Source organism: Ambystoma mexicanum, chromosome 4p (genome assembly GCF_040938575.1).
Source record: "Ambystoma mexicanum isolate Mex_15411 chromosome 4p, UKY_AmexF1_1, whole genome shotgun sequence".
Lineage (NCBI taxonomy): Eukaryota > Metazoa > Chordata > Amphibia > Caudata > Ambystomatidae > Ambystoma > Ambystoma mexicanum.
In genome coordinates, this window is record NC_090927.1 from 28802914 (window position 1) to 28820637 (window position 17724).

The 17724-nt window shown below is 47.0% G+C and overlaps 1 protein-coding gene across 5 annotated transcripts in view; it reads right to left on the reverse strand.

Annotated features, from left to right (window-relative positions):
* The window catches only part of LOC138452927 (zinc finger protein 271-like), a 161746-nt gene that overhangs the window by 37073 nt on the left and 106949 nt on the right, over positions 1-17724 (reverse strand). Inside the window, exons 5-7 of one of the 5 annotated variants that reach the window (XM_069605285.1) lie at positions 15956-16063; positions 4727-4768; positions 790-831 (exon numbers count right to left, since the gene is read on the reverse strand). In XM_069605285.1, the coding sequence (XP_069461386.1) occupies positions 790-831; positions 4727-4768; positions 15956-16063 (192 nt within the window). Of the gene's footprint in view, positions 1-789; positions 832-4726; positions 4769-15955; positions 16067-17724 lie in introns of all 5 variants that reach the window. The other 4 variants (XM_069605284.1, XM_069605286.1, XM_069605287.1 and 1 more) reach the window with 4 other exon arrangements.

A 17724-nucleotide genomic window follows, 5' to 3' on the forward strand; every position in this document is an offset into this window, starting at 1 on the left:
CAGCAAGCACAGGGGGAGCCAGGCAGCCAGCAAGCACCGTGAAAGCAAGCAAGCAAGCAAGCCAGGGCAAGGCAGCAGACGCAGGCTAACGAGACAACGGAAGCCAAGGCATGGAAGAAAGGCAGCAAGCCCAGGGGGAGCCAGGCAGCAAGCAAGCACTGTGAAAGAAAGCAAGCAAGCCAGGGCATGGAAGAAAGGCAGCAAGCACATTCCAAGGAAGCAAAGGGATATCAGGGCTTTAGGCCATGGACTAAAGGCGCAACGCATGATATATGACAGGTTCTTGCTTGCTTTCTTTTCCTCACCCCTGGCCACAGCACCAAACCCCTCGCCTCCACATGTTTTCACTCCTCATACCTTTCCAATGCTCCCAATAGCTTCCGGACTACTCGGCCTCATGGGAAAGCCTTGCATCCCCAGGCACTGGATGCCAGATATATTCCAGTTCCCCTTAACCATCCCTTCTTCCCCAGTAATCCTTAACCAGGCTGTTATAATGCTCTTTAGCTGGCTAATGAGACCACTGTGTCATGGCTGCCTAGATACTCTCTTTAGCTCACTCTCCTGTGCCCGTGACACAGCATCTAAAACCCAGTACTTTAGGATCCAGCATCTTCGACCCAAAAGCACGGAGTCAAAATCAAAGGGACACCGCAAGATGGGACACACCAAGAGGCTGACCAGGGAAGACCCACCTGGACACAAAGCGCGCACTTCACTACTAATTGCTATGCTAAGAGAGCACAGGTTTAGGCGTAAACATGTAGGGCAGGAATAGTCGCCACCCACCTGGCGCAGAGCCGTTATTTCCTGATAAAAGCTCTTGCAGACCTGAAGGGAGAAAACAAACTGCAGAGTCCATCATCAAACATTGATAGCAAAGCGCCAGCACCAGTGCAGTATGGATCAGCGCTAAGAAAGGTGTCCCTGTAAAAAGGAAAAGACCTGGAGACACAACATCCGGGGGGGGGGGAGGGGCACACAGACATTTTCCAAATAGAACATATGTTAAGGCATAATCAAAGTGCAGGTGGCAGGCCCATGGATCAGGGAAGCATAGGCATTTAAAGGCGGCAGAAGGAACCAGTATTAATTTGTGCTGGTGTCCGAGCGGGTGTTTGAGCCTTTAATTAAGCATAGGCTAGGATAGCCTTATGAAACAATTCACATATCGGGAAAAGGGAAGGCAAACACTGGCTCACTACGAAGAGTGCTCTACACATATAGGTTGCCAGAAGTGGGGGTAAAGCCAACTGGTTCTATCCACTCTATACTTGAAAATGCTCAGTGGGTAAATGCACCTGTGGCAGGTGTGTGAGTGATACCAGAGGATTGCAAGTTTAAATGCTTGTGGGTGCTTGACATAAGCCGTTGCTGCGCTTTCATTCCCTGAACCCATAATAAATAAGACATTTAATATAGCAGATAACTGATGCGCCTAGTAGTGGTGGAAATGCCCAGTGGTATGTCATAATCTATAGTACCAACATAAAAGAAAAACATATGCGACAGTCGCCCAATTGACCACAAGGAGAAGGGTTGTGGGTTCTGAGGGCCAAGGGAAGCCACCCAACCCCTCTACCTTTCCTACCGCGAGACTCCCGTACCATACTGACCACCTATCCTTTCTCTGCTCACACCACACCAACTATATGATGTCTCAAAGGCCATGCCCCCAACCCAACCAAAATTGCTCCCTATCCTCTCCATCCATCGGCTGATGGCTTTACCGATCAGAAAATATGTGGAGCCCCAAACATTCTCTTTCCTTCTCTTCACCTCCTCACCCCTTCACCATTTCCTTACTATCCCACATCCCCTACGGAGCTCCTAACCAGCCAACTCATCATATGCCACCCCTCCCCCGGGACCCTTCTGCAGCAAAAATAAAGAAATCGCATAGGATACCTCCTCTTCGCTCTCCTCCCTTTTCAGCCTCTGCCTCCCAAAAGCCATCTTTTCGGACTCATACACATTATCCACAATTATTACCATACATGAGATAAAACACTGTTGGCCCCAACAATCCCTCTTTCTTGTCAACCCTGTCACACAACTCAGACTCTCACAGGGAGGAGTCTACAAAAAGAATCGGAAACTACCTCAAGCTTCACACACTTTGCAATTCACTCCAATTGGGCCTTTTGGGTAAACACTTTGCTGAAACTGCTCTCATCCAGGTTTCCAATATCTGGCGACCCTCTCACCTCTCCTCCATCCTCATTCTACTGGATCTCCCTGCAGCCTCCGACTCTATGGGTCAACCCTCCCTCCCTCCAATAAACCCTCCTTCCTGGACTACGGTTCTATGGCCTCCCACCTCTCTGATCGGTTCTTCTCCATCTCTTGGAACCCCAGCGCCTCTTCTCCCACTCCCCTTCCAGTGGGCATCCCAGGGATCTGTCCTTTGCCCACCTCTTCAGACTCTGTGCCTTCTGCCTGCGTAAACTCATCACATACTTTGGCTTTCAATACAGCCTCTTGCCAACAACACCTTTCTCTCCTTACAACTGTGTCACAGAGGGCACATAAAACACCCAGAGTCTCAAGGACGGTTCAAGGGTTGCGTTAAGATTTGTGGGGCCTAGAGCCGTCCCGCTCTTGCTTCCACAGGAATCCCATCCCTTACTCACTCATCTGTTCCCTATGGTTAGTACTGGAGATGGTTGATGCCTACTGTCAAATATCTGCCTTGCCCTAGTGATGTTCTCCCTAAAGACAGACGAACTCCTTCAGGGACTTCCTTACTTTGCCTTCTCTCATCATATGTTCGTATTCTCATAGGAAAGTTAAGGTTTGTCTCTTACACATATAAGTAAGATTCACCTAGTTACTCATGTCCACTGTTACCGTTCCATTCCAACTCCACCTGCTCCTCCCCAGTCTCATGCCCACCAACTTCCTGTCCCTCAAATGTTCAGCTCTCCTCTCTCCTGCCTCCACCCTTTGATGTTAACTCTTGCTTCCGCCTACTGCTCCGTTAACCCTCTAGCTACGGATATCGGTTATTTGACCTAAAACACTTGACCTAGTGCCTATTTAACCTATATTTTTTGATCCACTTCTGTTTGACCAACTGCGGAGGGAGACCCCCACAACCCCCTCTAATGCAGGGGTAACCCCCCCCTCCCACAACAAGATTTAGCCCCACTTCAACCTATTCCCTTACCCCAAAGTGTACCGAATTAGGTCAAAAAGATGCGGTCAAATGGGAGTAGGTCAAGTTGGCATTAGGTCAACTATGCCAATACCCCAGCTACAACTCTTCCCACTGCTACTACCACCCCTCTTCGCTGCAACTACTCCCCTCCCTTACTAGTACTCCTTCCCTCCTATCACTACTCTCCACTTCAGACTACCACCTCTCCCCTCCTAGCACTACTCCCCTCCCACAACTAGTACTCCTTCCCTACTATTACTACTCCACCTTTGACTAACACTCATTCTCTCCTATCACTGCTCTCCACCTGGGACTACCACTCATTCCCTCCTATCACCACTCTGCACCTCCAACCACCACTCCTTCCCTCCTATCACTACTCTCCACCTCCGACCACCACTCCTTCCCTCCTATCACTACTCTCCACCTGGGACTACCACTCATTCCCTCCTATCACTACTCTCCACCTCCGACCATGACTCCCTTTCCGCCTCAGACTACTACTTCCCCCTACCACTACTCCATTCCTCAACTACTACTCCTACCGCTCACACCACGCCTCCTTTCCATTCAGCTATACAAGCACACCTTATGTATTTCCTAACCACTCGGATCACAAATTCACACACTACCAAACCCCTATCCAAGGGTCACCTGCTCCAATATTCTTCTCTCCCTCCTTACACCTTGTGGGGTGTTGCTTGTCATCCACCTCCTGCTCCGAACTCACCCGAATCACCCACAATTCTGGCTTCCTGTCCCCAACTTATATATCCCTCTCACTGAGGGTTGGTCAATTGTGCCTGCCCAATCCGCTGACTTTCTTTCCCTCCCCTGGTTTGTATGTGCAGATAAAAGCTTTAATAAAAGTGGGTCTTAGCCCAAGCCCTTTTTCGCATGTGGACTTACTGCCCGGGAAATCTGGCGCTGCTGAAAGAGGGAGTACAACGTTTGTTTCTCTGCACCGGAACATTCTGCATTGCATAGCCAGTATAATGTCTTTAGTCATCTACTCTAGTAATTTAGCATTGTAATTACTATTTGCATGCAATGCAAAGCTCTTATTTCCATGTTTGTTTCGACTTTAGTCTGCCAAAAGCCCACTCAATCCAGAGCGCACTTTACAAATATCTAGTAACATTCCCTAGAAAGGCAGAGATAAAATGAGAGTGCAAGAGAGAGAAAGGAGATGGAGAGAAGTGGGAGATAAAAATAGTGAGAGTGAGCGAGAGAGAAGAGACTGACGTGAAAGAGGGATATGGGGAAGAAAAAACACTAAATCGGCACATGCTACTCTGGGTACAGATTACTTAGGACAGTAATAGAAACGCTTCTCCTGTGTATTTTTGTTGCTGTCTGGCGCTGCAATGCTTATTCACAGGCTAGGCTCACACAAAGTAAGTAGAAGCCAGGCTTTTAGCGCTATGAAAGGAGTGTTGCATTTTCTGAGCAGGTTGGAATCTTCTTTCAATACCGCCACCTCCCTGCTATAGACTGGGAACACTGGTGGAGCCTGTGGGACCGACGACTCCTGTGATGCGCAAAGGTTACTCTAAGTACACTTACACAGGGGCTGGTCGAGCGGCCATCTTCTGCGATCCTGCAAGCCTGTAATCACAGAACACAGTGACGCTTAGAGGCTCGCTCATGTTTCAAGCACAGTCATGGTTTACTAAAGTGAAGGCGTGCACGGATTGCTCTGAAAACATTTACTACTTACCATCTACACATGAAATTATTTCCACACCAATCTTTTAAATCCACTGCTCTCTTTGCCCTAGTAATAAAAAGGGACCATTCTTCAGTCCTGCAACCATAGTCGATCTAAAGCCCTGCAGGGTCACTGCCACAAAGCAGGACTCAAATGGACCCTGAAGTTTCCACTGGCAATGCAAATTATGTCATTGTTAGAGCCAAGGTCCCCAGATGTGGCTCTGGTGAAAGTCCCCTGACCTTTTACCCATCACAGGACATACTAAAGGCACAACTCTTAATGTGCCCCCTGGGAGACCTTAAACCTGTCAGCATAAGGTGAGTGTTTTCCTAGCCCAGTAAATGGGTTAACGTGCGCGCTCAAGAGAACGGAGGCTGTGAAGAACCGTAAGCCACTCAAAGCATTTGACAGCCACCTTCAATTAAAAGGCATCTGCTATGCAGATGCAGTGGCCAGTGGCTGTCCAAGAGAGCCCCTGCCAGTTTGAATGGCGCGGATCCTTGCAATTGGTGGGCTGGGGGGACGACTCCATCCCAGATCTTGGATAAAAGGAGGACTCCTGCAGCTGTTCTTCAGACCATTGGAGCCAAAACCCCTACAAAGGTTCACAGCCCGCTGAACACCAAAAACTCATTGTTGGAAAATTGCCAGCTGTCCTAATTGGCTGGCAAAGCCATGCCTCTCAGCAGATCGCAACCTCTGCTCGAAGACCCAGCCGATGAAAGCGCTCAGAATAGTGCTCCAACCATCCTATTGCTAGCCAAACGTCCTCTTGGGCTACTTTGCTGCAACAGTCACCATCTGGAGGTGAGCCATGGGACTTTGCAGACCCTCAGCTTATGCAACAAAAGGTTTTGCCCTGAATTCAAAGCTCTCCACTAGGAAGAGGGGCCTTGCAGGACCAGTTTCTTTGTTCTCGCCACAGCGGTTGGCTTCCACCATTTTCTTGAAGTGGCCATCACTGCTTGCCGCCAGCACCGTGCCATGGGAGTCCCTGGAGATAATCTCCGGATTGGTGATACCGAAGTCTGTGTCTCGTGTATCCAGCTGTGCAGACTCCATTCCTTGGAGCACAGAACCGCTAGCTGTATGCCTGAAATGACCTCTGCTCCCTTGACCCCAGGGCTTCTTCCAACGGAACCAAGGCATTAATCCAGAAGGCCCAGCGATTTCAGGAAATCCTACATCGGCCCCAGATTCAATTAAAGTACAGAGGGCGAGTGTTAGGGAGAATTTTCAGTCTGGTGCTAAATTGCTCCCACCTTAGAGACCACCCGCTCTTTTGTTGAACTTTGGGACTTTGTACTTTTAATTCTATGTGTTTTCTGTGTTTCTTTGGATTGTGGAGTCTGACAATGCATTGCGTCACACAGCACCTTCAGTGCAGTGACACAGGGAAGTCTTTCAGATTTCCCCAAGGTTTAAATACCTTCTCTGGGATCAACTACTGTTTCCAAGAGCAGTGAAGTGCAATTACATTTGTAACTTTCTAGTATCCCCTTTGTCTAGCTTCTCATGTGAACATTTTATGTTACCCTTTCCTCGAGGAGTGGCTGGTGGCAGTGGTTTACTTTTAACTACCGCTGTGTGCTTTTACAGCAGGCTGCATTCGCAGCTGCAGTAAAGCAACCAAGGGTGCCATTTTTGTCAAAATGGCCCCAGTCTTTCTTTTCACCATTTCTTTGTGGAAAGGTCCTTCGTGAGATTTACTTTGCACGCCAAACCACGTTTAGTCCCTTTGTCTGTTGATTTATGAGTGAAGCCCGCCTCTGGCTCCAGGGTGTCTAGCGGGGGCAAGAAGGAAGGGAGGTGCCTGAAACTGCCTGTGCTTACTCTCCTAGGAGATAGGAATGCACTCCCAGGTGATTGGCCGGCTAGCTGTCCTGCAAGAACAGCCACCCTGCTGGCTGACTGACAACTAAGCTGGAATAAATGGGAGAAACCTGCATAAAAGGCAAGGCTTTTTGGCTTGGAAGGCTGAGTCGACCACTGGACAAAGGAATCTGAACAACATGGAAGAGACGCCTGCTGCAACTCCTGGACTGTTGCTTTGCCCAGTGAAGAACCTTCTGCTGTGCTGAAGCGCCGAATTCGCCTCGACTAGAGAAGCCCTGCAAGGATGACTTCTCCCTGGGAGTTGGTGGGACCAATCAACTCCAAAGTAAGCCACCTGGACATCCTCTCGGAGCTGGTTGAATTTCCACTGCCGTTGCTGCTGGAAACCGTAGAGCCAGGGAGGGGAACACCAGATCGTGTGCGTTGCTTTTAAGTTGGCCAAGAGCTCCAAGAAGATCCTCTGGACACCCAGGAAGCAGGACTGACCGAGCCTGAATCACCTCAGAATACTGGACCCCAGATGCAAGGAAAGCCCATCTCGACAGCAAAGCGTCTGCAGTAGTGCTATTTGCTGAGACGCAAGAAGCTGAAACAGCGAAGTGCCACTGAATAGATGTTGGTCGTTTTCTGTCACCAACCGTCCCGTTGAAGTGCAGTAGTCCTCCAGGCGTCCTCCCTCTTGTCCCCACGACTGAGGCCCAGGAACAAGGGATCTGCAGAGCTGCACAGGAACAGAAGCTAGCCAAAGCCCTTTTTCTTCTAACCAAAGGTACTGTAAAGTCTAAGAGAACTTACCTCTTGTTGTGCAACCTCACTTGTTCTCAGCTGAGACTTGTAGTGGTTGCTTTTGTAGAGTTGCTATCAGCTGCTTTACCTGACAAGCCTAATCTGCTTGTGGCCCTACTTTGAGTTCTAAAACATTATGCAAGACTTTTACGTACCTACAAGAAGTGCTTCAGCTCACCTAGACTTTTGCCCAATTGACTTTGGCCTAGCCTGGATCCCTGAATGACTGCTTCCTTCTGACATTGTGTTTGGTCTTCCTTCCAGGAAGGGGTTAACTACCTTTGCATTCAAAGGGCTTAAACCTGGTTTGGCACACAGAGTAAAACCCAAGAAAGACCTCACAAACAGAAATGGCAAAAAAAGAAAACCAGGACCATTTTTGACCCAATGGTCACTCAAGGGTGCTAACCTGCAGCTGAGAGGATTAAGCCTGTGGTAGAAAAGCACAATAGGAAAATTAACCCACTGCCACCAGCCATTTAAAGTAGTGAGGGTAACATAAAACATGTTACATGAGATTGTAGGATAAGGGGCTACTAAGTAGCCCCCATCACTCCACATAAGATGGGGCGTGCTGGACCTACAAAGAGAAAAAGTAAAGTCAATTTCACTTTACTATTCTTGGGAACAGTAGTTTACCCAAGAAAAGGTATTCATACCTTTTGAGAAATCTAAAAAAGATTTCTCGGTGATACTGCACTGAAAGTGCTGTGCGTCACCATGCAAAAAGAAGATGCCCATGGAGTTTGTCAGACTCCAAAACAGAGGAAACACATAATCCAAATCAGGTCAAAACACATGAGAGGGAGAAAAAGGTCTCTCGCGCTCCAGGGTTAAAATGAAAAAGTCCTAAAGTTCAGCAAAAGAGCAGAGGGGTCTCTAAGGTTAAAGGGAATTAGTACAGAAATGAGAATTCTCCTCAACAAGGGGGATGTCAATCCCTCTCAACTACGTAGGAACTGTAATTCACCCAAGTACATGAAAGAGAAATTAGCAGGGAAACCCAAAGGCTGATTTTGAGAAAGCATTAGTGTATTTTCATTGATTGTTGCACAATGCCCTTTTAAAGAAAGCTTATTTAAAACTGACTGTTCAATAAATAATGATTTTACTAGAAACCCTTGAGTGTAAGTGTTTTTTGGATACTTGTATTGGTGGATTCTCAGCAGCGCTGCCCAGAAGGAGCTGTGTCCTGCAATATTAAAATACAAATGGCTTTAAGAGTTATGCAGAAGATAGATTCTATGTGATCATTGTGACGGCCTATTTTTTATTTAACCCCCTTTATACTACACATATATATATGCAGGGGGGAGACTCCCAGGAGGCCCCCCATATTACTAGAATATTGCATACCCCACCCCACATATATGTGTGGTGTAAGGGTGTGTTAATGTCGGCGGTGGAAATTATGAGGGCGAAATTTTGGGCCATTACCAGAAGATAGACTCTATAGTACAGGTAACAAATACAAAGAATAGAGTTCCAAAGGGCAGAGCCAAGAAGAATGAATGAGTACAACAAGGCTCCACTCCTTCAGGAGTTCAGAAAAAGGACCAGAAGTCGTCCAGCAAAATGCTGGGGCTCTCGCCAGGAGAGGGGACAAAGCATAAAAATGATAAATCTCCCCAACAGAAACAGCCCACAGTAGGAGTGCACTGAATTAGGAAAAAGGTTCACTGCCACCAGCCATTAGAGATAAGCTTGTCCCCGTTGACAACCTTTGGTATATACCTTTTTATTGTTACAGGGTTGCCCTTTGGGCTCCCTTTTTACTTTCTCGGACTAGCCTTGTGAGAACTGCAGTTCCCCAGGGTAGAAAGGATTTTTGGATCCCTTTTACATTTTGTTAGGTGAAACCAGCACACCCCACCTTGTGCGGAGTGCTGGGAAGATACAATGTATCCCCTTTTCTCACTAGCACAGTAACAATTCTGTTACAGGGACAAGTTTACCCTAACTGGCTGGTTGCAGTGAACCTTTTTACAAATTGCGTGCACCTTTACCACAGGAGCAGGGGACATCCCTGCAACACCCGCTCTGCTTGGGCTCAGTAACGGGAGTCGGGATTTTGTGAGTACCGAACGTTGCAGTAACAGCAGGGGCGCCATACTGGAGGTGACATTTTTGCATGTTTCTCTTTAATGCTGGGATAATAGACTGCCTGCATCGCTTTGGGAGAATCTAACTGTCCTTACAACCTATCAGTCTGTTCTGATCTAACCCTAACCTTTCCTTCCTTCCTTAAATAACCGAATACTGCAAAGGTGATGCTATATACATGCTATACTGACCTCAAATGACTTCACCTCCGGGGGCTGCAACATGTGTAACATACGAATGAATGACTCACCTGCTTTATTGTTCTCTTCTTGCATTGACTCTTACCTTGGGATTAATGTTACAGCTAAGTACTGCTTTTTAAAGACTGCTTTAAATATCTTTGAGCATAAATAATGTATGATATAACTTTACTGTTTACTTGGATACCTGTATTTACTGATTTCAGTGTACAGCTCACATTTACCCCTCTTAAGATGAGCCTGGCTGCTCAGTCACTCTACAAATGTGTGTAGTACTGGCCTATATTAAAAAGGTGGGTTACCTAATGCCCAATTCTTACCCAACACCAGCCTAGGCTCCAGAGTGTTTGGGCAGGCAGGAAGTGTGGGGAGGAGTTTTCCACCCACATGTCCTTTGTCTGCCAGAGTGCCTGAATAGAACCAGCTCCCACTGGGGCTCTGGCTGTCCTGATTGGACAGCCAAACACCCCTTTCTGTAAATGTCTGAGTGTTAGGCAAGATTGTAAGCAGAAGCCTTTGGGGGAATGAACCAGCCCGGTCCTCTTGGCAATAGTTAACCCAACCTTTGGTATAAGTATGTACTATACAAGTTGGGAGAGTAACTGAGCAGCCAGGCCCATCTCAAGAGGGGTCAATGTGAGCTGTAGAGTTTTAACAGAGATTCACGGCGACAAGTATCCAAATAACACGTATACTCATGGTTTGTTAAATTAATAAATAATGGTTTAATCAAGAGTCAGTTTGAATAAGCCGTCTTTAGAAGGGAGCAAATATGTAACACTATACTTCATAAATACACTCAGTTTAAAAAGAAATTAGATACCTATTTGGGATGGCACACAGAAACTTCCTACACCCTGAGGTGACTTCAGTAACTAGGACACTGTGTACATTTAGAGCAATACTGAGGTTAGAGTCAAAAGGAAAAAGGTTACGGGAGAAAACAATGGTTAACATGTTTCTTAAACAAGTAAGCACTTTTAAACCCCCCAATGCAGATGAACACTTTCCCAACTACACAAGTTATAGAATGTGTGACTTTTTGGAGGGATAGATCAAAACACAAAGTCAGAGGTTAGAAGAGTCTTCAGGGATTCAGGACATCCAATGTCAATTGAGCAAACTCTAGGGGAGCTGGAGTTCTTCTTGAAGGTAAGTAAGTCTTGCAGAATGTAAACGTTTTTGTTGAAAAAGAATTTGTTGGGCCACAAACTGGGAGGCTTGTGATGGGCAAAGCTGAATGCAACTTCAAATGTATCGAAGACCAGTCTCAATTTAGAGCTAACAATGATACACAACAAGGAGGTAAGCATCCCTTAGTTTACAGTACCTTAGGTCTAAAGAAATTGGTTCCAGCTGGCTTCTGTTCCTGTTGTAGTATGGCAGAGCCTGTTGTTCCTGGGCCTCAGTCATGGGGACAAGAGGCAAGATGTCTGGGGACTCCAGCACTAAGATTCGAAGGTCGGCGGCAGCAATGGGCAAACTTCAGATCGTCACTTCGCGGTTTCAGCTTCTTACGAATAGCACCACTGCAGTTCTCGGATACCTTGTGGCTTTCCTTGCTTCTGGGGTCGAGCACTCTGTTGAGGTGGCTCAGGCTTGGTTAGTCCTGCTTCAAGGGAGTCCGTAGGATCTTCTTGGAGCTCGGGTCCGACTTAAAAACGATGCACTTGATTCTGGTGGTCCCCTCCCTGGTAATTGGTTCCTGCAGCAGCAATGGAAGTGCAGCCAGCTTTGAGAGGATTTCCAGATGAGTTAGTCTTGGGGTCGATTGGTCCCACCAACCCAAGGGGAGAAGTCGTCCTTTGCAGGGCTTCTCTAGTCGAGGCAAATTCAGAGCTTCAGCACTGCAGCAGGTCTTCACCGGGCAAACCAACGGTCCAGGAGTTGCAGCAAGAGTCTATTCCATGCTCTTCTTTGGATTCCTTCAACCAGTGGTCGACTCTGCCTTCTGTTACACAGGTTTCTCCCATTCATTCACAGCCTGTCACTCACACAGAAGGTTGGCTGTCCTCCAAGGACAGCCAGATAGCCAATCACCTTTGGGTGCATTCCTGCAATCAAGGAGACCAAGCACAGGGAGTTTCAGGCACCACACTCGCTTCCTGCCCTGCCAGACATGCTGGAGTCAGAGGTGGGCTTCAGCAGTGAACCCTGCCAAAGACAAAATGAACAAAGGGACCAAAGCCAGTTTGGCGCACAGAGTAAATCTCAAGAAGGACCTTTCCAGCAAGAAATGGCAAAAAAAGACGACTGGGGCCATTTTGACAAAATGGGCACCCATGGGTGCTATACTGCAGCTGCAATTGCAGCCCACGGTATAAACACTCAATGGTAGGAAAAAGTAAACCACTGCCATCAGCCATTAATTGTAGAAAAGGCAACATAAGACTGTTACATGAGAAACTAGACAAAGGGGATACTAACCCCTCCAGCACCCTATTGTAAGATAGTGTGGACTGGGTCTAGAAAGTTACAATTGTAAGTCAAGTCAATTTCACTTTACATTCTCTGGGAAACAGTAGTTTATCCCAGAGAAGGTATTTAAACCTTTGGGAAATCTGAAGGACTTCCCTGTGCCACTGCACTAAAGGTGCTGTGTGACAATGTAAAAAGATGATGCCTATGGAGTTTGTCAGACTCCAAAACCAAAAGAAACAGTGTTCAAAATAAAGAAAATACATGAGAGAGTGGGAAAAAGGTCTCACTCTCTCCAGGATAAAAAATAAAAGTCCAGCAAAAGAGCTCGGGGAACGTTTTTCTTCTAACCTAAGGTACTGTCGGGAAAAAGAGGGGTTTGCCCTGGACACCTCTACGTACACCCCAACGCTCTGGAGTGACTTTTTTCAGATTATGGTAAGCGATATCTTTTCTCCCCACAGTACCTTTGGTTTGAAGAAATGTTCATGGCTGGATTCTCCTCAATGTGGCAGCGCTAGACCCGACCTATGGATAGGCAGGGCAATGGACGGGATCTCTCAGCAGCAGTCTCGAGACAGGACATCTGGCACGGATTTCAGCAACTTCCCTGGTCACTCTGCGGTTTTGGCGCCTTCTCTGCAGCACCAACAAAGGTGCCATTCGGCCAGACAATCTTCTTTGGTTCCTGAAGTCCGGCGCTCTGTTGAGTTGACTTGAACGAGTCGGACTGTGTCTCTGGAGGTTCACATGGAGTTTAGCAAAGACTTGGACAGATTCAGCCTTTCCACGACAAAGCACTTCAATTGTGTCAGAGGTCTCCTGGTATTGGGGTTCCGCAGCTCTGGAGAGGCACAGCACCTCGGGAGATGGTTAAGATTGGAGTTTGTCTTTGTTCTGGCCAGTCAAAGGGGAGGAGGAGTCCTCTTCAGAATTCCTCTGTCGCCCAAAAAACTGGTTGAAGGCAGCAGTTATACAAAAGAAAAGTGTTTAAGAAACGATGTCAGGATAGTTGAGCAGTTAGCTTCCCTTCCCCACGTTTTCAGCACGAGAAAAGGCGGTACATTCAAGCTTAGCACATACTCTGGCTTTTCTAGCATGCAGAATGCAGTTCAAAATCTCTGTATCAGAACCTTATAGAGTCTCTTTGCCATTCAACGTCCCTTATTTCAGAGGGCCTGATGCGACAAACATTCAAAGTTCCTTTCTCTTTGAGGCTCAAACCAAATTTATCTAATTTCCCAAACTTTCTTTACTATATCAAAATCGAAGACATTCAACTGTGCGTGGGATTTTGCTTGACCTGTCACAGGACCACCGATTCACAATTCTTTGTTCTCTTAATATAACCCTTTCACTTCTGCCACTTCTCAGCTGCATACCTTACAGAGACCTTCAAATGAGCACCCACGTGGTTCCAGACCACTCTGTCAAACGTATTGTGTCAAACCAAGTCTCTTCAAAGTTCAAACACTCATCAGCAGTTCAACTTTTACTTGCGTCTTTTCTCACATGCCTTTTAACATTTTTTATTCCAGCGCTCGCCATCCAATGTTGCTGCCTGCAACCTTGGCTTCAAACACAGACCGGTCTTGTATCGGTCTCCCCAACTCACCAGCTGTGTTGATTTAACTGACGCTGCTTTGTATTTGAGCCAAGGACAGTACCACGGCGGCTGCTGCTTCTCCCTGCCTTGATTAGTGACGCGGGGGTCACCGGGTATCTGACACACAATACAGGATTCTTCAGCCTGGTTTCCTGGTCTTACGCTTTCTAATCTCGAGGGCTCGTGAAAGTAACAGACTCTTGTCGGAAAGGTCAAGGTAATTTCCCTTCTTGCGATCCCCTCCTGTTTTGCCGTATTTCTTCCCTCGTTCAGCTGCCATCCCGAAACTGCCATTTCCTCGCATCCTGTGCCTCGTTCAGAGTGTGCTTTCGTGCTCAGCCTTTTATCCGTGTGAGGAAGCTTAATGGAAGTCAGGTGTGAGTGATGGTCAGTAATTGCCTGACCATTGTATTGGGACACGTCAGGTATACTGCTCGTGTGTTGGTCCGTTTTCTCCCACAACGGGCTGTCCATGTAAAAGTGTACATGTAGGAAAAGGGGGTTTGAGTTCCTACATATCCTATCTGATAGGATGGGGTAAAGGTGTTACAGGGAAGGGGATACCATCCCACTCACACTCCCCGAAGACCCCACACCCAGGTGATCCTCCCACACTGGTCCACCCCCAGGGTCTGAATCCAAAGGCGGTGGCCCGCCCTGGCCACCCGAGAGAGAGATTTGTGGGGGCTAGCGGGTGATACACCTTCTGGTTTCTCAGACATCTCTCTGAGTAATTTACAGAAAGGGGCGGGTGGCTGTCCGATCAGGACAGCCAGACCCCCAGAGTGGGAGCTGGTTCCATTCAGGCACTTGAGCAGGGGGAGTGAAAACTCCTCCCCCACTTTCTGCCTGCTGAGACACACTGGAGCCTAAACAGGGATAACCCAAGGGTTCTCTCAAAAGGAAAAGCACTCACACAGGCCACCCCCTTCCAGGGTGATCGAAGAAGGGCTGACAAAGAACAACCACGCTAGTAATGGCGAAAAAAGAAAAGGAGCCACCAAGTTATTACTTGGGTGACCCTATTGTGATTAACCGGGGCTATGAACATAGCCTGCGATAGAAGAAAAAAAAAAAGAAAAAAATCACACAATAGTTGGTAGAATACGTCCACTGCCACCAGCCATAACTAGGAGATTCTCTATGTGACAAAAAAGTCACAGGAGTAGAGGGAAGGGGGATACTGGGTACCCATGACACTTAACGTAAGGTGGTGTTCGCCAATCTTACAGAATACTAACTCTCGCTCTATCCTTAAGAACCGTAGTTACTTGAGGCTATAGAAAAGAATCTCAAAGGAGAACCCAAAGGGTGCCCAGCAACACTGCCCATAAGGAGCTGCATGCACGCTGCAACAGTAAAATACAGATGCCTTAAAAGCGATATGGAGGAAAGTAGACTCCACGGGACAGTAAACTCACAAAGGACAGAGTTCCAAAAGGCCGCGCCCATAAGAATGAATAAGTGGGAAAAGGCTCCACTCACTCAGGATCTAAAGAAAAAGGTGCAGCAGTCCAGGAAAATGTGCTGGGGTCTAAAAAGGAGAGGGGATGAAGCATAACTAGCAGGAGGAGAGGACAAAAGAGGTAGGGCAGCACTTCTCCAACTACCCCAAAGAGGATGGGAGCAATGTCAAGTGGCGAAGAAACCTCGGTTAGGGGGTAGCAGGTTTGGAAAAGCCAGCAGCAAAACGTTTAGAGACCCTAAAAAGGGGCCAAAAGATGCCCAAAAATAGAATTCTGCCCCAATCTTTGGCAATCATATTACCTCTGGATTACACAGCCCTGCCTTTCTCTATATAGGAACTTCGAGACTGGTAGCCTGGCATTTGCTGGACTTTGCTCTTGCTCCCAAAAACACACTGATTGGGCATCAAAACGGGAGGCTTTGTGTTGCCATATGCAGCTTGGGTTTACTCTGCAGAGCCATGAAGGACGTCAAGCTCTTAAAACGGTCTATCAAGTCAAACACGAGAAGTCCCACATTGACAGTGGTAAAAAGGCTCCTCAAAGTGCTTTCGTAAGCAATATATTACTATACTTTGTGTGAAAAGCAAGAATGTGACCCATTACGAATAAGCATGCATGCCTGGTAAATGGCATTCCCAAACTTCTTCAGTGCTCAGGACTCACCTGAGCTGGTGATGGTCAGGCAATTCTTCCGCCGAGGGCCTGGAGCTCTCGGATAACAAATCTCATCTTTAATCTGGAACACGGACCCAGGACGGGCCACTGGAGAGTCTGCTGTCAAAAGAAGACAGAATACTAGAGAATGACACACATCTCAACCCCATATCCCCACACAGTGACCCTTGCTGAAACCCAAGAGGTGGAGGGCCGGCTTCCATTACAGTCAGGAGTGGCGTGGAGCACAGGTGTCAAGTCAGACATTTCCTTTGAAAGGATGTTCCCAAGGAGACTGAACGGAGGAAGGAGTGAAGAGTCCTTCCTCGCAGTCATCCCTTTGTGTGGCGCAGCTCAACGCAGGATGAGCGTGCTAACCTCATGTGGTGGGACTCCAAACGGGGAGAGTTATCATACTAAGGAAAGCAGTTTAAAGCAAGAGGAGGGTTTCCCCATGTTGTTCTCAGATGGTGGCAGTCTTCAGCTTTTGGAATGAGGCCTGGAACTGAGCAGAAGCTTTAACATTGTGGGGCCCAGATGAGAAGGTAAACCCATGTCAACTTGAAAATGCAACTCGTGTTCAATTCTGAACAGAAACTATTAAATAAAAAATGTTTTAAGCATATATTAAAGCAGTGCATGGTTCAAATCTTGCATCCAGATTTAAAGGGAAGAAAAGCATAAAGCAAACTAAAATATATAAAACTACTTTAAAAAAAAAAAAAAGAAAAGAAAATCGAACTGTTAAAAAGAAAAAAAGCAACAAATATCAGCAGTTTACAGCGGCAGTTAGGAACATGGCAGCAGAAGGTCCTTGCATTGGTTTGGAAGTATGGGATGTGCGGCGGATCGAGGATGAGATGAAAATGGGAAGGACAAACGATGTGCTGACGGGGATGGTAGAGAGAACAGACTACTGCGATGAACCAAAACATGGCTACACAAATTGCCAATTACTCACCAAAGGATAAACAAAAGAAAATAGACATTTCTAATGAATCTGTTAGGTAAGATTTTCAAATTCTCAGTAGCCTCCGTCATTTGTGCCATCCTGTCTCAGAGGCTTAGCACATAGTCAGTAATCCATACTGGCTTGAGGGAAGGAACACTCTCCAGACCCTCCTTGATCTGGGTCAAAGGTCCTCTGACAGGATGTCCATAAAGTAACTCAAATGGGCGAAAGCCCACTCCAGCCTGGAGAAACTTCTCTATAGGCAATTAGAAGGCATGTCAGAAGAAGGTCTCACTTTCTTCTAAGGGGTTCTTCCAAAGCTCCAATGATGCTCTTCATTGTTCTATTACACCTCCCTACCAACCCATTTGTCTGAGGGTGGTAGGCAGTTGAGAATTTGTAGGTGGAGCCTACAGGTTTTCCACATGGCTCGCAAGTAGTGGGACATCACATTTGACCCTCTGTCCGATTCAGCCTCCTAAAGAAATCCTACTCTGGTAAAAATGCCAAGTATAGCCTTAGCCACTGCCTAAGAAGACTTTTAGCGTACCTGGTGGCATGGACCACCACAATCAATATAAATTGGTTGCCTGAAGATGTTGGAGGGTCTAGGGGACAAACAATTTCGTGCACATGCGGTTCTTAGCAGATTCACGGTAAGACGTTTACTCTGCAAACACATAAAGTAACTTAAAGGAAGGAAAATGGTCAGTTGGAGTAACACTAGTCTGGTTCAAGGGTCTAGAGAAGGTGTCTTTGCACGCCAAGTCGTTTAAGACCAAAAACTGAACCCTAGCTAAAAGACAGTTCAGAGAGGGCTCAATGT